Consider the following 24,293-nt stretch of genomic DNA (forward strand, 5'->3'; position numbering starts at 1 on the left):
TGTCAAGGTAGGGAGATCACGTCAGTGTAAGGGTGGGGTCATCTAAGATAGCACAAGGGATACTTGCATGTATTCTTGTTCCTTATACTTTAATAATACTGTGGGATGTTGGATCAGGTTCTTTAGCTTAAGTTTTGTTTTTCTTATTGCAGTTGTGGCGAGCTGGATGTTAACAAGCACAAATCTATGCTTTCAATTCAAAAGGCTGAAATTATTTCTGGAAACTACCCAGTTCAGATCTTAAGCTGCCTGAAATTAAACTTTACCAACAGAAATGCCACTCTGACTCCACAAAACCCACTTCAGCATCTTTAGCTCAGCAGATGCACTCAGTTCAAAGACCTCAAAACCTCAAGTAAGCACATCTGCAGGAAGAAGAAAAAAAACCACAACTTTGAGTTTAAGCACAGACAAACAATGGGCAAAGGGAAACATCAGTTTCTCTTCCTCTATTATAATTGATATGAAGAAAATCCTGTTTAAAAGCATCAGAAGCAGCCAGCAAAGTCAATACTGCCCCCTGTGGATTATGATGACGTCAATGAAACTCAGTTAACCCTTGTGCTATCCTAAGCACTTTGACATTGGGAGTGAGCTCATCTAGACCCCCACAACTTTTTTCTTCAATGATTTGTGATTTTCACTGGTTTCCATGGATAACATGAAATCCTCTCCACCTTCTTCCACCTTTGTCATGGTAGGGACAACACGTCAATGGTCATCATGATCCCATAAGATAGCACAAGGGTAAACCATCATAACAGGAGATTCTCAGATTATCAGTATTCTTTAAAATTAAATTGTGTCTAAATATTTCAGTTTGTAACCAGACTGCATTTATAAACAACCTTTTCTGACTTTGTTGGTCTTTACTAGCTTTACCCACAAACCACCTACAAACAGATTTACTCAAAAGACACGTCTATAATCTTTTATATTTTAGTGTTTTTGGGGGACCATATAGAAAATATTAATATTTTGAATAAATAGTGAGGATTAATAGAGAAATGCTGTACTCCAAACACAGAAAATACCATCTTTAGTATTTAAAGTAAAGTTCACTAAGCAAAAGCAATCCCACAACCAGGAAAACAAACAACGACTTTACAAACAGGATAGAATCATCAATAATAGAGAAAGCCCCACACAAAGCACAGCCGTGAGCTACTAAATAAGTCCAGTGTCACAGATTCTAACAGTGCTAGATTCATCATTCTGTAAAAACTTAATGAGCTTGTAATCTAAAAATAATTGAATGTCATCTTCAATACTCAGTTTTGATCAATGATCTGAGCTATGTTTGGTCTTGGCTTTGCAGCTTTTCTTACCCTAAATAATGTCTTGAGTTATAGCTGTATGGACTTCAAACCTTTTTCTTAAGAAGCCAACATTAGTCATTAAAACCTGTGCGTCTCTAAATAAAAGACATTTTCTGTTAGTAATTTTGTCTTCTAACTGAATGAAGGACTACCTATGTGTCAGCTGTCTCATATTTTCTTCATTTGAGGCAGAAGTTAATAAAACAAACCCAACTGGTAAGGCTAAGTAGTACTTAACCCTTGTGCTATCCTAGGCACTTTAACGTTGGGAGTTGGGTCATCTAGACCCACTAGACAGTGTACTGAACCTTTTTTCTTCAATGATTTGTGATCTTCACTGGTGTCCACGGATTACATGAAATCTTTCCACCTTTATCCACCTTTGTCATGGTAGGGAGAACACGTCAATGTAAGGGTGGGGTCATCTAAGATAGCACAAGGGTTACATAGTACTTCTACATTTTTTTGTGCGCCAATGTGCTGCTTATACTTGGGAATGATAGCAAGGTCAGGGCTCCAGACTAACCTTTTTCACTAGGAGCACAGTGGCCCCTGACTGAAAATTTTAGGGGCACAACCAGAAAATTTAGGGGCGCATACCGTAAATCAACATTCTAACCAAATCTCCTAATTTCCACTGAATTACTAATAAATACTTTAATAATAGATGCAGAAATTACAATGTGCTGTTTCAAATTCAGTGTCACATTTTAATCTGCACTTTTGAAGATGCAACAAGAAAGTAAACTGACAGCACCATCGCTGTCATGACGGTACAAATAAGTAAAGAAAACGGATGGAAATTTATCTTTGTGACACCAAATAGGTGCAGCCAAGATGCACAATAAGCGTGTTTGAGATCACCCAGGTGAACTCAACGCTGCGCAGATCACCTGGTGTGTGACATATATTTATGTTTTTGCTCCAACATCAACTGTCAATCATCACAATAATATCGCGAGAAAGGGGTGGGAGCAAGGGGCAAACTTACCCGGACACAGCTGGAAACTGAACTGACTGAAAGCTGCCCTACAGACTACAAAACAATGCATTATGGGACATGTGTCCTGATGGTTTTTGTAGTGGAGTGATTAATTAAAATAATTTAAAATACCAATTCATTAAAAAAGGCTACATACATCACAAAACATTCAAATAATCATAACACTTATCATACTAAGCGGGAGAAGAATATTAAAACTAAATTGAATGTTAAGGACAACTCCAATTTCCTGTTCTCCTTCAATCTTGCTGCAGATTCGCTTTCATCTCACAGCCCCCCGCCTGGTGTCCCCAAATGATCCAGGCGCGGCGCCGGTTCATCTCAAACACGTCTATCGTTGCATTTTCCCCAGTGAGTCTAAAACTAATGTTGTTTTCGCTCGAGCGTGTTTAAAGTTCAAGCCCCGTTAGCTGTCACGCATGTAGGTGTGGGACATTTATTCTCCTCAGCTGACCCGTCTCCCGCGGTGTGCTCCCGAAACCCGTTTGATGCGCCGCCGTAACCGTAACCAAAGCCTAAACCTTCCTCCGGGTCTGTGTGACCCACAGAAAAGTTCAGCACGGACTGCATGTATTTAGAAAATTACGAGCGAATAAATACGTTCTAAAGGAAAGTAAGGAACTCCTTAGTGTGGTCCGGGGAGGAGGCTGTCAGGTGTCCTGTTTTCAAGCCCTGTCATTGTCACGCCCCCAACAGACATTTACCCCACTGATTGGTTGGTCAGCTCCGCGCACGACAATGTAAAAGTGTCATTCATACAAACTGGCGGGCTGCAGTAACATTAAACCTTCATATTAAGGCGGGGACCGCAAAATATCATCTTGGGGGCCGCAAATAGCCTGCGGGCCGCGAGTTTGAGACCCCTGCTGTACACTCTGGCACTGGTACACTAGCCGCAGGTCGGAAGAATGAATCAATAGTTCACTTACTCATAGCTCAGACGCACATATCAGGTTGTGATATTTGTCTCAGTTTCCTTCCCACAGATGTTTACGCGCGCTCGATTATCTCTAGGCCCCTCCCCCTACACGCATTTTAGCCACTCACAGTGGCTTTCCCTATTCTTCTCACACGCAGTGGCCGCCTCACACACAGGCATCACGCGAGACTGTACGTGCTCGCGTTTCATGAGTATGTGCGCGAGTGTGTGTGTCTGCCTGCGTGTGGGCTTGCGTCTCATTGATTATTTCATTGATCATTGACGTGCCCCTTCCACGTTTAATGTATAAAAAATACGAAGGGTGGGGGAGGCATATTTACTGGTAGCACATGTGCGACTGGATGTAAAATTCAGTCGCTCACTCTCAAATTTTGGTCGCAAAATGCGACCAATTGCTCGCAGTCTGGAGCCCTGAAGGTTGTAATTAAAGTGCCACTCCAATCGTCTTTTGATCTATTTAAAACCTGTGTCGTTTTTTAGGACATAGTTTCTGCAGAGCTGCAGGAGTTCATTAGAAATTCACCAAAGAGGTGTGGGCGGGACTGTTGAGGGGAAGTAAGCCAACTGTTACTTCCCATCATCCATCTGTTTACTCTCACTCCCACTTGCTTACAGTCCGTCTCAATCCCAAACTAACATTACAAAAATAGCGAGCAGTATTGGAGCTATGCAGCGATATAGTTTTGAGCCAGATGCTAGCTTAGACTAGACGAAAAAGAATGATGACGTACATGGATGCATCAGAATGGAGCAGAGCTAAGAGCTTGTGACATTGTTGCAGTAGCTGCAACGGCACACCTGCAGGATTTTTTACACAAAACTTTTCGTCTGCTTCTAATTCACACTGATTTCAATAAGGAAATACTCAGTAATGCAGTTGCAATCTTAATTTTTTTTTACATGTCCTCCATCATGAGACAAATCAAATCAAATCAAATTGAATCAAACTTTATTTGTAAAAATGCAACAAGAACATGTTCGAAACACCAAAAACACAATTTTAACCTGAGCGGGTATTTAAAGTTTAGAGAAGCTTTCATACATTTTCAATAGGGACGATCCACTTTGCGTCCTCGTAGAGTGGGTTGCTGTTTTTCACTCTACACATCAATCATAAATTAGGCCTTCAGTCTGAACCAATAGCTAAAGGGCCCATCTTTTCTTCTCGACCAATCACAATCCTTTTCTGCCTTCAAATTCATGGATGCTTTTCTCTTTTCTTGGTGGTTTCACTATTATGAACGGATATGAATTAGAAATAGTTTTTTTTTTTAAGTTTACAAAGTCAAAGGTAAATCTCTAATTACTAAGATTGCTTTAACCCTTGTGCTATCCTAAGCACTTTAACATTGGGAGTTGGGTCATCTAGACCCACTAGACAGTGCGCTGAACCTTTTTTCTTCAATGATTTGTGATCTTCACTGGTGTCCATGGATTATATGAAATCTTTCCACCTTTATCCACCTTTGTCCTGGTAGGGAGAACACGTCAAAGTAAGGGTGGGGTCATCTAAGATAGCACAAGGGTTAAAGGCGGGGCTAAAGCTCGCGCCGGGACGGCAGGGAGGGGATGTGGTGGCGTCGGGGCAGCCCTCTTCCTCAGCCTGCTCTCCAATCTGAATAGTTTTTTGTACAAAATTCGGCGGTTCGACTGAAAACCTTTTCCCGATTCTTTGCCCTTCCAAAGCTGGATGATATCAGCGGCGCCTGGTGATGAATTCCGCCGTTTTCTTTTCCGGTAAGTTTGTTTATAAAGTTTAGGTTTCGTTATTGGAGAACCTCACGCGGCATTTGTAATTCCGTTTGTACGAGATTTAGCTTAATATTTACTCACAGTTTTAAATTTCCGCCTGCTTTGTTTAAGATATAGATCTTTCATTGTTTCATGTAGACATTTTTTAAAATAATAAATGACTTTTATTTGTATATAATTTGAAATTTAGTTTTTTTTTCTTTCAAACGAAACGTATTTCCGGATGTGACGTCAAGTTAAACGATGCTTCAGATTCAAATTAAAACCACCAAAATAACAGATTTTCTTCCTACAGCTACGAAACACTTGAACTTTTTCATTACATAAAACATTACCATTTTCACTTCCTAGATAAAACGCTGTTAAGGCTTTTGTAGACAAAACATTAAATATTGGTATAATTCAATAATGTCCTCACTAACCACTTTAAAAAGCTTGTTTAGTATATTTTGGCTAACTTCCGGTTCAGCATTTAACTTGTTTCTTTTGAAAAAAATAAATTTTTTTGCACATTTTCTACTTTATGAAGCTTTTTTGACATTGCTATTTTTTTCGAGTGCTTAAAAAAGCTCTTCAATTTAAATAGAATGTAGCATAAGGTTTAGAATTTATTTTAAAAACAGAATTTTTTTTTTTTGCCATTTTAAAATATTCCCCTATATTTCTACATCTAATATAATGTTCTATTATTTTTTTTCTGGCTGCATTTAACCATTTTCTACTACTTTTGCCTCTCATTGTAGAGAAGTTAACATGTTTTACTATATCAATTATTTTAACATTTCAGTCTGAACTAAGGCTGCATGATGAAGAAAACTTGTAATGTGCCGCCTTTTTGATCAATAACACGATGATTATATGAATTGCGATAAATTAACAAATGGTAAAACAAAGAACAACTATAACTAATAACTAGTTTTTTTTAAATAAAAGTCAACGTGATTTTATTATAGTTCACTTTTACGTAGGAGGCAGCCCTCAACATCAAAGGTCTTCACTGATGTGTGTCGAGGGATTTGTTAGATTTATTATTATTTTTTTGTTTTTTTAATACTTTAAGCTGCCATAAGTATGTTTGTGCCGTCTTTTGTGAAGCATGTTTTGCACAAGTTAATATTAAATAACGATACATTCTTGATTCATTGTGCAGGTCTGGTCTGAACTACATTGGTTATAGCATCAGACCTGATTTGTAAAATTTATCAACAAATTTTACAGAATTTAGTTTAGTTTCCAAGTCATCATTTGTGCTACATAATAAAAAATAAAAAAACGGAGTAGCATGTGGAATTTTTAGTGGTAGGTTTAGCCTCCATCAGCAGACGTATATTTTAGTCTTTACATCATTTCCACAGAACTCGCATCGTCCTCTGGTGTTTGCTTTTCACGTACTTTCCCTCCTCTTTGCAGACGCTCCTGTAGCTGTCATGGATCTGCAGCTAAGTCTCTTCGTCGCCCTCAAGCGCAAATATGGAAAACTCACAGAAGAATTTCAAAACAAGCCAATCCTTGAGTTAGGAGTTAACCATCGAGACTTCAAGAAAGAGATCCCAGAAGAATGTTTCCTCCACCACGAGTTCTACTTAAACATTTCCAACATTTTCATCCGGAGCGACTTTGTTTACGGCCCGGTCGTTGACTTGTTTGTGTGCGACTGTTATCACAGCGCCAGCAGAAAGACGATCCTCACCGTCGGAGTGGGTGGATCCGGGAAAAGCACGCTGGTACAGATCTGCTGTGTGGAGTGGGCCGAGCACCGCGGCACGCCGGACATTTCCTGCCTGCTGCCGTTCGCCTTCTGGGAGTTGAACCTGATCAAGCACAAAGTGAGCCTCGTTCAGCTCCTGCAGACGTTTTACCCCGAGCTGAAGAAGATTGACGGCTCGCGGCTAAACCACCCCAAAGTGTGGTTCATCTTCGATGGGCTGAACGAGTCCAAACGCCGGCTGGACTTCAGCTGTCCGCCTGTGACTGACGTTTCCACAGCAGCTCCGGTGGACGTGCTGGTGACCAATCTGATCAGGGGAAACCTGCTTCCTAGAGCGCACGTCTGGCTGACGTCTCGGTATTCCTGGGCCGCTCATATTCCTGAATGCCATCTGCTGGCAAAAACAGAGTTGGAGGGCTTTACAATCAGTCAGAGGAAGGAGCACATCTTCGATATTATCGGTGACTCTAAAATGACTGACAGAGTGATGGATCATATGAGGCTCCAGAAGAGTCTGGACCAACTCTGTCAGATTCCTCCCATTTGCACGATCACTGCAAATGTTTTGAAGACCCATCTTAAAGGAAAAGACGGACATAAGTTGTATCCTCTCAGTCTGACGCAGATCTACACTCAGGCTTTGAATCTGCAGAAGACGTCTCACCCCGAAACCCTTTCCAAACTAAAGAACTTGGCACTGCTTCGCTTCGGAGAGGAAAACCTCATGTATGAGGAGGACCTTCAGAAGACGGGCATCGGTGTTGAGGAAGCGTCGGCTTTTTCCAGAAAGTACCCCTTCCTGCTGAAGAAAGAGCGGGGTCTCCACAACACCTCGGTGTTCCGCTTCGCTCACTTCAGCGTTCAGGAGTACTTGGCCGCGAGCTGCAAGCTGGACGAGATCGAGGCCAAGCAGCCGTCCCTGCACACCGACCTCTGCAAGAAGTTGGTGGAGGAGGCGGTGCACGATCCCCTTGGAAAGTATGACGTCTACGTGCGCTTCTTCTTCGGCCTCCTTAAGGAGCGCCGCCTGCTGAAACCGTCCGACAGGTTCTTCCTCTACACGAAGAAGATGGTCCTGGAGTACGCCCTGTCCGATCGCTCCGTCTGCCTGCTCCTTTCTCTGAGGGAGTACGACAGCAGGGCTTTCCTGAGCGAGTTCGAAGACTTTCTGAATAACGGCTTCTCCAGTCCCATTGGAGACTTCTCGGCGGTGCATTGGAATCTCACCCTGGGAAACGTCAGGATCATTGATGGGCTGCAGGAGCATTTTGAGTTGGACGCTGCAGAGAAATGTGACGAGAAGCTCCTCAAACAGCTGCCGGAAATGTTAAAATCTGTGACGGCCACGTAAGTCGACACTCTGCCTGAACGAACAGCCGACTGTCTGTCAATACTGGAGATGCTGGATTAACCTGTAAAGATGAGAAGAAACGTGACTGAAGTTTAAAACACAAAATAACACTTTATGCGTCTTACAAATGTGAAGATTAATAAATAATCCTCTAGAAATGGAGTGTAGTGAGGAGGTGGAGGGATTTATAGGAGGGCAGATGATTGGCTGTGGCTGTAGGCAACTGAAGGTAACAAAAGTAACACGTGACAACACAATGTAGCAAAACACTGTAACCACACACTGTAGCAAAACACTGTAGCAAAACACTGAAGCCACACACTGTAACCACACACTGTAACCATACACTGTAACAACACACTGTAACCATACACTGTAACAACACACTGTAACAACACACTGTAACAACACACTGTAGCCACACACTGTAGCCACACACTGTAGCCACACACTGTAGCCACACACTGTAGCCACACACTGTAGCCACACACTGTAACCACACACTGTAGCCACACACTGTAGCCACACACTGTAGCCACACACTGTAACCACACACTGTAACAACACACTGTAACCATACACTGTAGCCACACACTGTAGCCACACACTGTAGCCACACACTGTAACCACACACTGTAACCATACACTGTAACAACACACTGTAACCATACACTGTAACCATACACTGTAACAACACACTGTAGCCACACACTGTAGCCACACACTGTAGCCACACACTGTAGCCACACACTGTAACCACACACTGTAGCCACACACTGTAGCCACACACTGTAGCCACACACTGTAACCACACACTGTAGCAAAACACTGTAACAACACACTGAAGCCACACACTGTAACCACACACTGTAGCCACACACTGTAACCACACACTGTAGCCACACACTGTAGCCACACACTGTAGCAAAACACTGTAACAACACACTGTAACCACACGCTGTAGCCACACACTGTAGCCACACACTGTAGCCACACACTGTAGCCACACACTGTAGCAAAACACTGTAACAACACACTGAAGCCACACACTGTAGCCACACACCGAAGCCACACACTGTAACCACACACTGTAGCAAAACACTGTAACAACACACTGAAGCCACACACTGTAGCCACACACTGTAGCCACACACTGTAGCCACACACTGTAGCCACACACTGTAGCAAAACACTGTAACAACACACTGAAGCCACACACTGTAACCACACACTGTAGCCACACACTGTAGCCACACACTGTAACCACACACTGTAGCAAAACACTGTAACAAAACACTGTAACAACACACTGTAACCACACACTGTAGCCACACACTGTAGCCACACACTGTAGCCACACACTGTAGCCACACACTGTAGCCACACACTGTAGCCACACACTGTAACAACACACTGTAGCCACACACTGTAACCACACACTGTAACCACACACTGTAACCACACACTGTAACAACACACTGTAACAACACATTGTAGCCACACACTGTAACAACACACTGTAACAACACATTGTAGCCACACACTGTAACAACACACTGTAACCACACACTGTAGCCACACACTGTAGCCACACACTGTAACAACACACTGTAGCCACACACTGTAACCACACACTGTAACAACACACTGTAACAACACACTGTAACAACACATTGTAGCCACACACTGTAACAACACACTGTAACAACACATTGTAGCCACACACTGTAACAACACACTGTAACCACACACTGTAACCACACACTGTAGCAAAACACTGTAACAACACACTGAAGCCACACACTGTAGCCACACACTGTAGCCACACACTGTAGCCACACACTGTAACAACACACTGAAGCCACACACTGTAACCACACACTGTAGCCACACACTGTAACAACACACTGTAACAACACACTGTAGCCACACACTGTAACCACACACTGTAACCACACACTGTAACAACACACTGTAACAACACATTGTAGCCACACACTGTAACAACACACTGTAACAACACACTGTAGCCACACACTGTAACCACACACTGTAGCCACACACTGTAGCCACACACTGTAACAACACACTGTAGCCACACACTGTAACCACACAATGTAGCCACACACTGTAGCCACACACTGTAACAACACACTGTAACAACACACTGTAACAACACACTGTAACAACACACTGTAACAACACACTGTAACAACACACTGTAACAACACACTGTAGCCACACACTGTAACCACACACTGTAGCCACACACTGTAGCCACACACTGTAACAACACACTGTAACAACACACTGTAACCACACACTGCAGCAACACACTGTAGGAACGCACTGTAGCAACACACTGTAACCACACACTGCAACAACACACTGCAACAACACACTGCGACAACACACTGCAACAACACACTGTAGCAACACACTGTAGCAACACATTCTGACAACTCAGTTCTGTTGTTGTGTGTTGTTACTTCATTTTTCTACAGTTTGTTGTTGCTGTGGGTTAAAGTGTGTTACTGCATGTCAGTGCTATGTGTAGTTACAATGTGTTGATGTGTGGGTCTACGTGCACGTGTGTACTACAAAGGGTTAACTGTGCGTTTGGGTAGGCGTCTCCTTGACGACGAGCTCAGACGATGTTTGTAAACGACCTGAACCGTCTTCCAGGCTGCGGTTCTCTAACCTGACGGACAGGTGTTGTCCCGCCCTGGGGTCCGTGCTGAGCATGGGGGAGTCGCACCTGAGAGGGCTGGACCTGGGCTACAACAGCATCACCGACGAGGGCGTGAAAGTGCTGGCGGAGGGACTGAGCGACCCGAGCAGCAGGCTGAAATACCTGCGTCTGCAGGGCTGCGGCCTGGGCGCCCGAGCCTGTAAGTATCTGTCGGCGGCCATGAAGCGAGCGCCGAAGCTGCTGGAGCTGGACCTGAGCTGTAACGACATTGGAGACCGGGGCCTGCAGAACCTCGCGTGTGGACTGAGGGACCCAAGCTGCCGCTTAGAAGGTCTGAGGTGAGATTGGAGAAACTAGAAAACTCCTTTATTTGACGTGTTTTTCATTTTTCTGAAGTTGCAGTTTCCACACAGATGTTTTGCTTTAAAGTTGTTTTTAATTATTAATTTAGAAAAACAGCGGGCGACGCTGAATGGCCCGCAGGCGCTACCTGTCCTCGCTGCCCCCCCATTGCCCCCTTCTTACCTGCTAAGCAGCTATGGCGGCTTTCCTGTTCATGTTAAGAACGCCTTGAGGTCATGAACAGATCTATGTACATTTTAAAACAGTCGTCCAACGGAAACTTTGGGATTTCCTTGGCAACGGAGGTTTTTTGTTAACCTCGCCCACATTTCTAAAATGTTCATGTTGTATGTCATGAAATTTTCTTCAGCTTAAGACGACGACTCGTGGATTACATTTTCACAATGTTCTGGTAGCTTCTGTGAGCTCGCCACGCCAACGCCGTTCAGGATTTTTCCCAAATAGCTTCCCAACGATGTTCGAGGAGCTAGCAGGCGATGGATGAAAGGAGGAGGAGTTTAAATGTGTAGATGACCAAGTAACAGGGATTTTTTTTCAAATCCAAGGTGGCAGGCTCTACCAGGTCAAAGGTCAATGAAACTTTGGTTGTAGACCTGAACTTAGGCTACGTTCACACTGCAGGGCTTAATGCTCAATTCGGATTTTTTGAAAAAATCTGATTTGTTTGCTAGACCGTTCACATTTCCAAGTAAATCCGAACTTTTGTGATCTCCAGTGTGACCGTGACACGACCCAAACGAGACCCGCATGCGCAGAAGCCAGAAGAATACTCAACGGTGAACGACGTCACTTGTTGTTTGCGGAGCAAACGTTAACAATGGATGTCAACAACAGTGTTGTCAAAAGCAGAGCTCTTTTTGTAATAATAAATTTATTTTCACAAAGGAGCAGCACAATTACAATCTTCTCATTTTAAGAAGGCAATGGAGTCGGGATCGTCTGTACCCACTGTTGTGGAAGAGGAATGTGTATGTGTTGGGGCCGCGCGCCCGCGTGTGTGTGTGCAAGCGCGTGCCGCGATAGAGAATAGGGGGGGGCAGTGTGGGCGCGCATTCATGTTGTGTGTTACGGAGGACGGTAATAAAAGAAGGTTTCCCCCAGAATAAATGCTATGGACTCTTTATTAACTCGTTCTGGAGAATCTAAGGATCAGAACAGGGAGGAGGAGGAGGATCGCCTCGGGTCCCCCGCGCTTGAGCACGGTCAAAGGGGAGAAAGAAAAAAAAGTTATCGCGGGAAAGGTTCAACACCAAGCTCTGCCATTTATCTGGAATTTTTTTCAAAAACCGCCCAGTTGCGATAAGAGCCCTGGAGTTTGGCCTGAAAAGAGCGATCACCCCAAATATTAATCCAATCGGTGACCTCGCTTCCCTTCCACTGACTGGTCTCAGCAGCATCGTCCACCATGGTTGATGTTTACGTTCTCGTTCCCGCCTACTTCAACGAAAAATGATGACGTTTGTTGCGTGTCGATGACGTACAGTTCGGAATCAAGTCGCCTGGCCGGTCAGACGGCGGTCGCAATTGAAAAGATCGGCTACGATTCGGAATCAGGACGGCAAACCCACGGGGCCTGGGTCGCAATTGAAAAGATCGGATCTGTGTCATTCAGACTGTCATGAAAAGATCGGAATTGGCTTAGGGGCAAAAAATTCGGAATTGGGTCATTTCAGCCTGCAGTGTGAACGTAGCCTTAGTGTTTGTGTGTGTGTGTGTGTGTGTGTGTGTGTGTGTGTGTGTGTGTGTGTGGGTGTGTGTGTGTGTGTGTGTGTGTGTGTGTGTGTGTGTGTGTGTGTGTGTGTGTGTGTGTGTGTGTGTGTGTGTGTGTGTGTGTGTGTGTGTGTGTGTGCGTGCGTGCGTGCGTGCGTGCGTGCGTGCGTGCGTGCGTGCGTGTGTGTGTGTGTGTGTGTGTGTGTGCGTGAAACGTGGTGAAGATCGCTCAAACAAAGCTTTTCTCTTTTACACTTTGCCACAATATGACCGCCAAGCCGTGGGCCCTGTGGCCATCCCATAATAATTTCATAACTTCCTTTGGATATTCTTGACATGTCATGTCATGATTTTGGGTTCCGGCTGTGTACGAATGATTGTGTGTTTTTGAGCTTGCGTGGGATGGGATGGGGGGTCAAAGGTCAAATGTTCGCAGTCAGACAGAAAACCCGCCAAAACAGTCCAGGACGGCTACGGGACATAAATATAGGAATAAAACTGAAATACTCAACATGAAAACCTTTAAAGTAATCAGATTAGTTTCTAATCTTTGACATAGCTAGTACTCTGATTACTACCAAAGGTCCAGTTTTTGGTAATGATTGTCACAAAAAGATTATTTCTTATATCAAACTTGAACAATTAGATTGTTAATGAAAAAGTTTAGAGTAAAGACATTGTCAGCATGTAGGAAGCTGGCTTTGAGGTTTTAAGGTTAACATGTTGTGGTGGGATCTGAAGGGATGGATTTGATTCTGATAGTTTTAGGATTGGGATGAGTCTTCAACTAAAGACGTTTTCTTTCAAGGTTTGTATTTTGCCTCAGCTGTTCAGAGCTCTGGACTCTTTTGTTGACCGTATTTTTCAGACTTTTGGTAGCTGGAATATAAGTTGCAGCAGGAAATAAAAAAAACCCACATCAACAAAAAACTCATGTTATAGTCCCACCTCTGTCTGCTTGTTCTCTGGCAGACTGTCGCAGTGCCACATCGAGCCACAGGGCTGCGCTCACCTGGCCTCGGCTCTGCAGGAGAACCCGTCCTTCCTGAAGTATCTGGACCTGAGCATCAACCCCATCAGAGACGAAGGAGCCGTCCAGCTCTCCAAGAAGTTCGACCTGTCAAAGCTGCACAAGCTGGAGTGAGTGTGGAGCTTTTGGGCTCCGTGAGCCGAGATGATGATGATGATGATGATCAGCTGACCGGCGTCTCCTGCTTGGTCCGTCAGGATGAACCACTGCGAACTCACCCGGCTGAGCTGCGGCGGCATCGGAGAAGCTCTGGGCTTGGAGTCCAGCGTTCTGTGGGAGCTCAACCTGAGCAACAACCCTCTGAGCGACAAGGGATTCCAGCTCCTCTGCGAGGGCATCCGCAAATGGGCCACGCTGACTCAGCTCAAGTACGGGACGCCTTCATCTGTCTGAGACCAGCGGGTGAAATCCCCGATGCTAGCGCTGTCTGCTGTGATTTCAGGGTCTCCAGGTGCTGGATCAACGCCAAGGGCTGCTCACAGCTCACCAAGGTGCTGTGTTCGGTCATGCAGTTCCCCCAGGGGGCCATGCATCATCTGGAGTGGTCGAGACTGCAGCTGATTGAACTGGACCTCAGCATGAACTGTCTGGAAGATAAAGGAGGAAAAGCCATCGCCGCAGGCCTGACGAAATCCCTCATCTACCTCAGGACGCTGAAGTGATTCCCGTTTCTAAATGAATCCGTTTTTTTTTTTTTCCTGGCCTGCATCCTTCTCTGCAGCATCTTGTTGTCGTTGCAGCCTGAGTCACTGCTGCCTGAGCGACGAGTGCTGTGACGAACTGGCGTCCGGACTGGCGTCCAGCGACAGTAGGATCAGCGAGCTGGACCTGTCCGGAAACGAGCTCCAAGACCGCGGCGTGAAAAAGCTCTGCGTGGGGCTGAAGAGTCGGAGCTGTACCCTCACCAGTCTGGCGTGAGTTGGTCACCAAGACATCCGTTCATCCTTCCTCTGTTCTGGTCCTGCTGAGTTGATCCAGTTCTGCTGAAATCGCGTCACCAAGACCTCTACAAAGGTCACATGACAGAAGCCTGGTGCTTTGACGTGCTTTTGAAAAAAATGTGCACCTACTCCTGGAAGTGGGTGGGGCTTGGCATCCCTTAGACCACGCCCACCTCACAGACTCCTTACTGTGAGCCTTAACAGACAGGAATTATGCTTCAATCAGGCAGCGGCTTCAAGGCCGTATCGTAACCATAACTATTGTGTTTCCTGTTGTCCGGAAAAGTCGCAAACTTTTACTGTAGGTTGGTTGACAAATCTGAGTTTGTCAACGATGGAGCGGCGAAAACTCAAACTGTCAGTTGCCAGGATCCCGCTGTAAGAGCTTTGGCCTGTAGGGCTGCTGCAGGTTATCGGGTGTCCGGGTCCGTGGGAGCGGCTCATCTTTAGGTGACCGCAGGTGTGTCTTGGAGGTCGTTTGGCCACCTTAAGGAAGGTTACAAAAATGGAACATATGGTTGTCGTGTGTGTCATGTTGGGAAGTATTCGCATGTTGCACCTAGGAGGTATGGGAGAGGCTGGCGGACGGCCCCCTTATGCCACACTAATCAAGAGGAGCGCGCACTTTTCCCACCAACAGCACTAACGGGCTCCTTGAACACTCTACAGGGTTTGGGGCAACAAAAAATCCAGCGGCTCACCTACGTTACCCCGGCGTCTTGTTTAGGTGATTGTGCAACCTGTCGTCAGGAGTTTTCACTTTGAAAAAAAATGTGCAGAAACATTTTCCCTCCACAGACGTACTGAGCGGTCTCCAGATGGTTATTTCGTGTGGGTCACCTACACGCCCCACACAGGTTTGCTGCCAGACAGACCAGATCCACCTGGAGGGGCAGTTGGGACTAAAGCTCCACATAGTAACGTCCTAAATAAAAAATAAAACAAACTGAACGTTTAGCACGGACTCTCTAAAACTCATGTGTTTTTGCTGTCTCTGTTGGAGCTTCACACGCAGCAGCAAACCTTTTATTAATCAAAACACTGGAGGCCAAAAATATCTCAAAGCGAAGCGGCTGACGTGTTGGGCTAAAGGCCCTCACACGCCTGACGGTGTATCTGTGCTCCTGTCCAGCCTGAGGTGCTGCCAGCTCACCTCCAAGAGCGTCACGTTCCTGGTTGCTGCCTTGAAGTCCAACCCGCAATATCTGGCCGAGCTGCACCTGATGGGGAACAGCATCGAGGACTCTGACGTCGAGGGGCTTTTGGAGCTCATCAAGAACCAGAAATATGCGCTGGAGATGATCGAGTGAGTGGATTTGTGAAGAGTGCAGTTCCTACTGCTGAATTTATTCCTATTTATTTAGATTAATGATGTCTTGTTTGTCTGATTTTACAGTGTGACTGTGGATTAAAGGACCAGAAAAACATTTTGGATTTCTTCATCACAACTACTTCTACTTTTTTTTTTTTATGCATCAAGGGTTTGTTTTTAATTTTTTTTAATCATTTTATTCTTCAGAAACAAATTCCGATGAGCAGATTAATACAAAAAATCTGTAACAAAAACAAAATGATTAAAGAAGAACTTTGATTGGATGGCAAAACCGTTTTTTGGTGTTTGTTTATTTGGTTGCTTTGAATGTCTTTTTAGTTTGTTTATAATACTTGTAAATACATTTTTAGCCAATTTTCTATGTCAAACAAATGTGAACCTTTTGCAAAGTTTGTTCAATAAAATGCAGCAAATTTTTGGGGCCAGTTTTACGTCCTTTTTGCCGCTCAGGAGCTCCCTCCAGTGGCGAAACGTCGTTACTGCATATCATGAACAACGGCTGTTCGTGAGACGTTTTACTAAATAAGGCAATAAATAACAGTAGCAGTTTCAACAGTCCTGTTGTTGAATAGTCTGACTGCTGTTGGGATGTGTTGAATCTTTGTAGTGCGGAGAAGGAGAAGTTAAAAAAGGAATGCAAACTACTAAAAAGATAAAACAGTGATTTGTCACAGAGACACAGGCTTTCAAGTACAGAACCTTGTGGTGCAGCGGTAGGGAGGTCAACCCATGATCGTAAGATTGCTGGTTCGATTCCCGCCTTCCACCAGAGTCGAAGTGTCTCTGGTGGAAGGCGGGCGCCTATGTTTGGTAGCGGAGCCACCACCAGTGTGTGACTGGGTGAATGGGTCTGTGACTGTAAAGCACTTTGTCCTTGTAGGTAGAAAAGCGCTAAAAAACCGTCTCATTTGTTCCTAGTTTTTTTTTTTTTTTTTTTTTGCATCGCCTGATGCTTTGTAAACTGTCACACTGGAGTGGCTAGCGAAATTTCCGACCGCTTTTGAACTGCTCACTGGCTGATGGTGTAATGAGCAGCAGCTACGCTGATTTGAGAAAAGAAGCGGGAAACCGGCTGAAGACGTTTCCTCGTCAGCTAAAAAAAAAACATTTCAGCTACGCTAGAGATAAAGTCAAAGGAAAAAATAAAAGAAAAAAATATGGCCTCCTCTTAAAAAATTATCAGGAACAAATATATAACCCTTGTGCTATCCTAGGCACTTTAACATTGGGAGTTGGGTCATCTAGACCCACTAGACAGTGCGCTGAACCTTTTTTTTCAATGATTTGTGATCTTCACTGGTGTCCATGGATTACATGAAATCTTTCCACATTTATCCACCTTTGTCATGGTAGGGATAACACGTCAATGTAAGGGTGGGGTCATCTAAGATAGCACAAGGGCTAGTGGGTCTAGATGACCCAACTCCCAACGTTAAAGTGCCTAGGATAGCACAAGGGTTAACTGAGCTCCCTGTGCAGTAAATTCATTAAAATGGCCTTTTTGCTCCAGAAACAACAGAGGCGAGAAGCTTTATTCAGAAGATCCTTTATTGATGTGAGAGGGAAAAAAACTTGCATTTTTGTAACATTACAGGCTTTCTCCATCTGAGATTATTACTAACGTGTAACTATGTGGACATCAAATAAATTAAACAAAACAGGAAACAAAACTTATTGAGGCAATGACCTGCTTTACATCAAGTCTTAAAAAGGTAAATGGTTTAAAAAAACAGAAAATTAAAAACAAATCAGTTTTCTGGAAAAGTAAAAGATTTTTGTACCACAGAGAGAGAGAGAGAGAAGGCACCTGTTCGCTAACGCGGTCAGCTGTAGATGTCATTTCCGTTTCATAGCCTCCTCATGCAAAACGTAAAACATTTGACAGAGAAAATGAAATTCTGGAGGCTGGATGTGGAAATAATAAACCCTGCAGGTTGTTCTGCTGAAGAACAAAACTTTTTATAAGACCAGATTGATGCAGAAATGATCCATAAAGGATCACTTCATCTGTTCTGTTTTTGTAGGTAAACCACCGCATTGATGTTTATCACATTATTTTTTGACATTTTGGTAGATATGAGACAATATTAGCAGAATATTCCATAAAAAGATGATCATTAGCTTCAGCTGATATGAAAACTTTCTGCAACGCGTTCAAGTGGAGAAACTGAGAGACGGACTTCAAACCTGCAGTTTAGAAAACATTAATCTACCCATTCGTCATCACTAAAATAGGAGGAGCTTGATGTTTTGTAAATAAAAAATCTAAACGGAAGTTTAAATATCAGCAAAACATCAGTGTTATTACTGTGTAACCCTTAAATTAAAGGACAAATGTCTGGAGACTTAAATAATAAGTCAGTAAACAGTGATGTGAATTGAAATGATTTAACTTCATGCATCATTTACAAGAAATGTTTGTCATAAAAAAAACCTCTGCAGAGCAAGCCACGCCCACTCAGGATATCTCACCTTGTCGTTCACGTTTTCTCATCTGGAGGACATTTTTTTGCAGCTGAACTAAAAACGTTTTCAGGATTTTCTGCTCTGATCGGATCCCACAGATGCAGTTTCTCCCTCAGCGCTGTAGGGGGCAGCATTTGCTCAGTGATTCATTAATAGTTAATGAAGAGCTGGTGGAAGTTTTGTGTTCTTCGCTGGGGCAGATTTGTGGTTACATTAGTTTCTGGTGACGGTTTGATTTAGTACAGTACAGATTATTGAACATCCTGGAAACATCTTCCATGATGGGAACTCATCTCTGAACGACTGATGAAAATAATAATTGATACGTTATTTATCCCACAATGGGGAGATTCTTCTCCGCATTTTGACCCATCCCCTGGGGGCAGCGGTGGGCTGCAGCATGGCCGCACTCGGGGGGTGACAGCTGGCTGGGGAGGTTGAGGGTCGACCTTTCGGTTGTTAGACGACCTGCTCTACCGCCTGAGCTAACCTGCCGCCCCCCACTGATGCTACTTTCACACCGGCCTGAGCGCTAACGTGTCACTACTCAGGTTTTTATGGCCGTTTTTAGGCTCTTTGTGCGAAACGTGTGGCCGTTTAACGTAGGTTAAAAGTTCAACCAGGTTGGGTTGAATTTGGTTTGGTAGTGATGTATGGATGGCGTCCTTTTCAGTACACTGAATTTCCAACCGATTAACCCTTGTGCTATCTTAGATGACCCCACCCTTACATTGACGTGTTCTCTCTACTATGACAAAGGTGGATAAAGGTGAAGAGGATTTCATGTAATCCATGGACACCAGTGAAGATCACAAATCATTGAAGAAAAAAGGTTCAGAGCACAGTCTAGTGGGTCTAGATGACCCAACTCCCAACGTTAAAGTGCCTAGGATAGCACAAAGGTTACAAACTGATCACGGAGGAGAACTACTTAATTGCGGTCTGTGCCCGGCCAGAATTCTATCACATCAAGTCTTTCATTTATTGGAGCTTTGAAAGAAAAAAATCTGGAGCTAAATCCACGAGATTTGCTTTGACATTTCGCTCCAAGCGTCTGTGGCGGACGGTGAAAATAGAAAAACATGAAGATGTCATCCTGTGAATATGCTGAACGCACATCACATGACCGGTGTGAACGTAGCATTAGGACGGCGTGAAACACTACATTCATTTGTTAACATTAAATGATCAGAGCGGTGAAAGGATTTCTAAGTTTGATGGAGTTTTATCAGCTGCAGGTTAGACGATCACAAGAAAAGCTGCTGTTCTATCAATCCATCTTTCTGTTTCTGTGTCAGAAAATCACAGCTCTGATGTGAAACCGAGGAGATTATTATCCGTTTGATGCACCTTTGTCCGTGGATGACTCCATCATTGTTCTCACCACAGGAACAGGAAGTTGGTTTCTGCTGGTCGTCGCTGCTCAGCAGTTGAAGCTGGAGATGTTCATTTCAGAAAAACGTTACATAGTCAAATCAAAAATGGCTGCAAACGTCAAAACAGGCGGACAAAAAGCCAAATGCAGCCGTTTCTCTCTGGAAACTGTGACACAAAGTGACATTCAACGTTTCTGCAAACTTTCCAAACATCTGCATTTAAAAAACAAACATTCAGTTTCTTGGCAAACCGCACTGCAAACCCACAAGCGGAACCAGAGCTTCATTAGAACCCGGCAGTTTACCGTCGCTCCAGAACTGAATCATAAAAAACAGAACATCAGTGGATATTTAATAAAGGCTGTGATATGGAATAAAAAGGTGAAGCTCCAGTTTGGTACTTTGTACAGATCCGCCGACGGCGCGACTTCAAACATCAGCGTCCTTCGTTTAGACCTTCATGCTCCAATCAAACGGTACCAACCAATGAAACTGGATCAAGTACCTGCTCAGCTGGTGAATTATTACTGCTTCTCCTCTGTCCGACATGCAGAGTTCGGCGGTTTTAGTTCAAGTTCTGGTGCGATTCTCAGCCTTAAAACATTAAATATAAAATATTTAGAAATCTTATATTTTCTCTTCAGGCTTCAACGGTTTACAGACTCCACTCTGGTGTCTTTGGATGTTTATTAGGAAAAATTCGATTTCTGAGTATATTTTTATTTCAATTGTAAATCAGGAGCAGACACCCAAAATGCTGTTAGACAAAAAACTGTATTTGTGATGTAAAAAATACCCTGGGGGGGGTCTTAAGCTCCCCGCTCTGCTCCATTCTGATGCACTGGTAGACGAATAGATCCGTACGTCTGAGCTGGAATCTGGCTCTAAACTCGTTTCAGTATTGCTCTCCATGTCTGTTGCACCGCTAATGTTAGCTTTAGGGTGTGGGGGCTGTAAGCTAGCGGAAGAGTGTAAACAGTCAACGGTGGGCTGACAGGAAGGGGGGCGGTGTTGCTCCGCACCGACAGTCCTGCCTGCAACTCGAAAACGAATTTCTGATAAAACATTGCCGCTCTGCAGAAACTATGTCTTAGAGAACAACAGGAGTCTTTTTGATTTCTGGCTAAAAACGGCTCAATCATAAAATGAAGATCAAAAGACGATTGGAATCTGTGAGAAAGAACATAAATCTGAAAAAGAAATGACCAACTTAAAAAAATAAAAAAATAAAGTTTAACACTAAAGATCCTTAAGTCTGTGTTTTTTCGAGCTGAACACACGAGCTCATGTGAAAATACTGTGAACTTTGAACCTACTGAAGACACGCCCCCCGCCTGCCCCCAGTCCTTATTCCCACCTCCCTTCAAAAATGTCTGAGCTGACAGATATTTCTTTTATTTTAGCCGAACGTGAGGCATGGCCAGCAGTTCAGTACTGTCGGTGGGGGGGGAGGAAGGATTCCCGCCGGCCAGGTTTTGGTTGGAGTCATGGGACCCTGCCCCCCCCTTGCCTTCTGTCCTCAGCAGCTGCGATGGGAACACTTGTTGGGTCGTCCGCTGGGGGAGGAAGTCGAACCCCGGGGTCTCGATGTCCCTGTCACTGATGAAGAGGTCCTCCTCTGCCCACCCGCCCCCACCATTCCGGCCCGTGTCACCGCCACCCCCGGGGTCCTGGCCGCAGCTGTGGAAGCAGATGGGGGAGTCGCTGCTTGAGCTGGGGGACGACAGGCTGTTGTGAGCGCCGTGGTGGGGGGCGACCTGCATCAGGTCCTGCACCGACACGGACTTGCCCAGTCCCTGGTCCGTTTGCGGGTTTGCGGGGCAGCAGCTGGGGGCTGGGGGGACCAGGGGCTCCAGCTCCAAGCTCATTTGCCTCCTCCAGGAGCCAACCTCGTTTGCTTTGATCCTGCTGTTGGGGCCCCCCTGAAGGGCCAGTCCCCTCAGCCCCAGCTCAAGGCTCAGCCCCTCTCTGCCGCCCTTCATCTCTGCCCCCTTGAGTTCTCCACAGAAGTCCTCCAGTTCAGGGGAAGTGTCCACAGAGGTCACCGGGTTACTGGAGTCCCCACTTTGGGTGATGGGGGGCGGGGGAATCCTCGCCAGGAGGGGAAAAGCTCCTCCCCCCAGCCCTCTGCCCATAGAGCTGCAGGTGCTGTTAGGGGTGAGGGTGGGGGGAGAGTTGGCCACGGCTTCATCGGTGCCGCTCTCAGGTGTGGCCGGCTGAGCCTGCGTGTGATGATGATGATGATGTGGCAATGGTGATGGGCTAAAGGAGGAAGAGGCGAGTCCAGAAGAAGGCGTGAAGGAGGACGTGAAGTCGTTCGGAGGGCCCATAATGAGGCGCAGCCCCCCTTGGGACAGGTGGGCGTTGGTGGAGGAGCGAGTGACAAATCCACCGGTGGGGGGCGCTCCGCTGCTGCTGAGCTGAGAAGGAGTGGACAGGTCCTTGCTGAAGACGGGGGAATTGTAGTCGGAGGTTTGTTCCAGCTCGAACAGCGGCAGCGAGGAGAGCGTGAGACCCGACGAGGAGCCTTTACGCAACACCTGACGATAAATGTCCAGAAGGGAGTCCAGCTTTGACTCGATGGACTGGACCTGTGAGGAGGGACGAGCACGAGTGAAGAACACAGTACTCTCAAAAGCAGCTGTTACACCATCCAACCACAAGGGGGAGCAGGGATCAACACTTCCTCGAAAACCCTTCATCACCAGAGATGTTGAAGGCGACGCCTCAATTCCAATGAAAAGTCTACCTAAACGTGTGTAAATGCGGGTTTGGGGATTCTGTGGTCAAAACTCTCGCTTTCACATGTCTGTACGCAAGTTTCTATGACAATATTAAACAGATAGTGAGTGCTGTGATAATCTCCAGCCTGACTGCTAGAAATGAGGTAATTAGACAATCAGAGGGTAGTTTGTGTGTCCACCCCACCCCATGTGTGCGGCATTTGTGCGTGGCCAGTACGGAGTCAGTGGCCGTTCCTTACTAATGACTTCAGAGCGCTGTAAGGGCACCGGATGACGGCGTCAAAAAAACGTCAGAAAAGCAGGTGTTAAAGGGTTAAACTTATCAGGAGATGCACTTTGTCTCCCCTCTACCTGCAGAAATCATGTCTGACTCAACAAATGTGTATTTTTGTTGTTGTTTAGAAGAGCAGCAGCTTCACATAAGAGTCTTCCTGATTCTCCAAAATACCTACAAAGTTTGCAGCCAAAGTAAAAAAAAAAACTGCTTTGATAGCTCATTAAATCCACAAAACTTCAACAAACACGCTGGAACCAAACTGGACATACGGAGGCTTTCAGAACAGCAAAAGATAGAAACAGTGTGGATGGTTTAATTTAGAAAATTTGACGCACAGCCGTTTAAGATCACTATTCCAAACACCCAAGAAAACCCGATGACTCAGACGCTGCAGGTTTCTAAAGAGACCCATTAGTGAGACGTGTGACAGCAGCGCTAACGAAAAGAACCAGTCTGCAAAGAACAGAAGAAACTTTGAGAGAGATCCTACAAAAAAGCTATTATTGAAACGCAGAGTATGGCAGAGGAAAACTCCAAGTTTGTTTCAACACCTTTATGCTAAAAAAACAACTGCAAATGTCAAACGGTCATTCTGTGGTCATTTAGGTAGTTCAGGTTCAAGTAAAGTCCAGACTGGACTGAGAACTTTAACGTCACCGAAGAAAATGGCGAAAGGATTTTCTGTCCTGCGGTAAAACTCCCCACTTGTTGACAGAGACTCGAACACATTTCAAACGTTTGTCTTTCAACGCACCTGCCGCTCCACCTTACAGACGCGGCCCAGCATGCTCATGTCCTCCAGCAGGTCTCCGTCCGACAGAAGCTTGTCTCTGATCTTTTTGTCCAAGGGGATCTGTCCTTTCCCCAGGATTTGATCAACCCTGAACACAAGACATAGACAAGCATGAAACACAGATCACATGGTCACAGAGAAGAAACAGAAGTCCACCCGAAGGCCCAGAGAAAAGTTCAGACCATAACAGGAAAGATGTTCTTCAATGATCCAAAAATATTGAATTCAATTATCAAGAGTTTAAAACCAGCCACGACCACCATCAGTCCATGTCTCCCCAAGATTTAACACCAAAAAACAAAACATCCCCAGAATTATTGCCTCCACCAAAGATGATCCTGCCTGTGTCCATGGCAACGCCTCGATTTGAAGCCAAAAGGTGTTTTTTTGTTTTTTACCGAAAAATTGGTTGGCACCCCATTTTCTTTTATTAAATATACACTTGAATAAATATTCTGGCTTCATTTTCCTAAGGCCATAATGTGAACAATGTGG

The 24,293-nt window shown here is 44.9% G+C and overlaps 2 protein-coding genes across 7 annotated transcripts in view; one reads left to right on the plus strand and one right to left on the minus strand.

The window, feature by feature from the left end:
• The first annotated feature begins 4,802 nt into the window (after nucleotides 1-4,802).
• Nucleotides 4,803-16,565, plus strand: LOC101171468 (NACHT, LRR and PYD domains-containing protein 3). The gene is made up of 9 exons (XM_023955034.1): nucleotides 4,803-4,999; nucleotides 6,425-8,069; nucleotides 10,759-11,103; nucleotides 13,811-13,978; nucleotides 14,066-14,236; nucleotides 14,311-14,526; nucleotides 14,609-14,782; nucleotides 15,942-16,115; nucleotides 16,206-16,565. Exons 1-9 carry the CDS (start codon nucleotides 4,975-4,977, stop codon nucleotides 16,219-16,221), a joined length of 2,934 nt encoding a protein of 977 aa, XP_023810802.1. The 5' UTR covers nucleotides 4,803-4,974; the 3' UTR covers nucleotides 16,222-16,565.
• A 3,754-nt stretch (nucleotides 16,566-20,319) lies between these two features.
• LOC101171724 (potassium voltage-gated channel subfamily KQT member 5-like) overlaps nucleotides 20,320-24,293 on the minus strand; it is a 109,362-nt gene continuing 105,388 nt past the window's right edge. For all 6 annotated transcript variants that reach the window (XM_023955049.1, XM_023955036.1, XM_023955046.1 and 3 more), the window contains 2 exons: nucleotides 23,760-23,886; nucleotides 20,320-22,575 (listed from right to left, as the gene is read on the minus strand). In XM_023955049.1, the coding sequence (XP_023810817.1) occupies nucleotides 21,379-22,575; nucleotides 23,760-23,886 (1,324 nt within the window). In that variant the 3' untranslated portion in view covers nucleotides 20,320-21,378. The remainder of the gene's footprint in view (nucleotides 22,576-23,759; nucleotides 23,887-24,293) is intronic.

The sequence above is a fragment of the Oryzias latipes genome, chromosome 1 (genome assembly GCF_002234675.1).
Source record: "Oryzias latipes chromosome 1, ASM223467v1".
Classification (NCBI taxonomy): Eukaryota; Metazoa; Chordata; class Actinopteri; order Beloniformes; family Adrianichthyidae; genus Oryzias; species Oryzias latipes.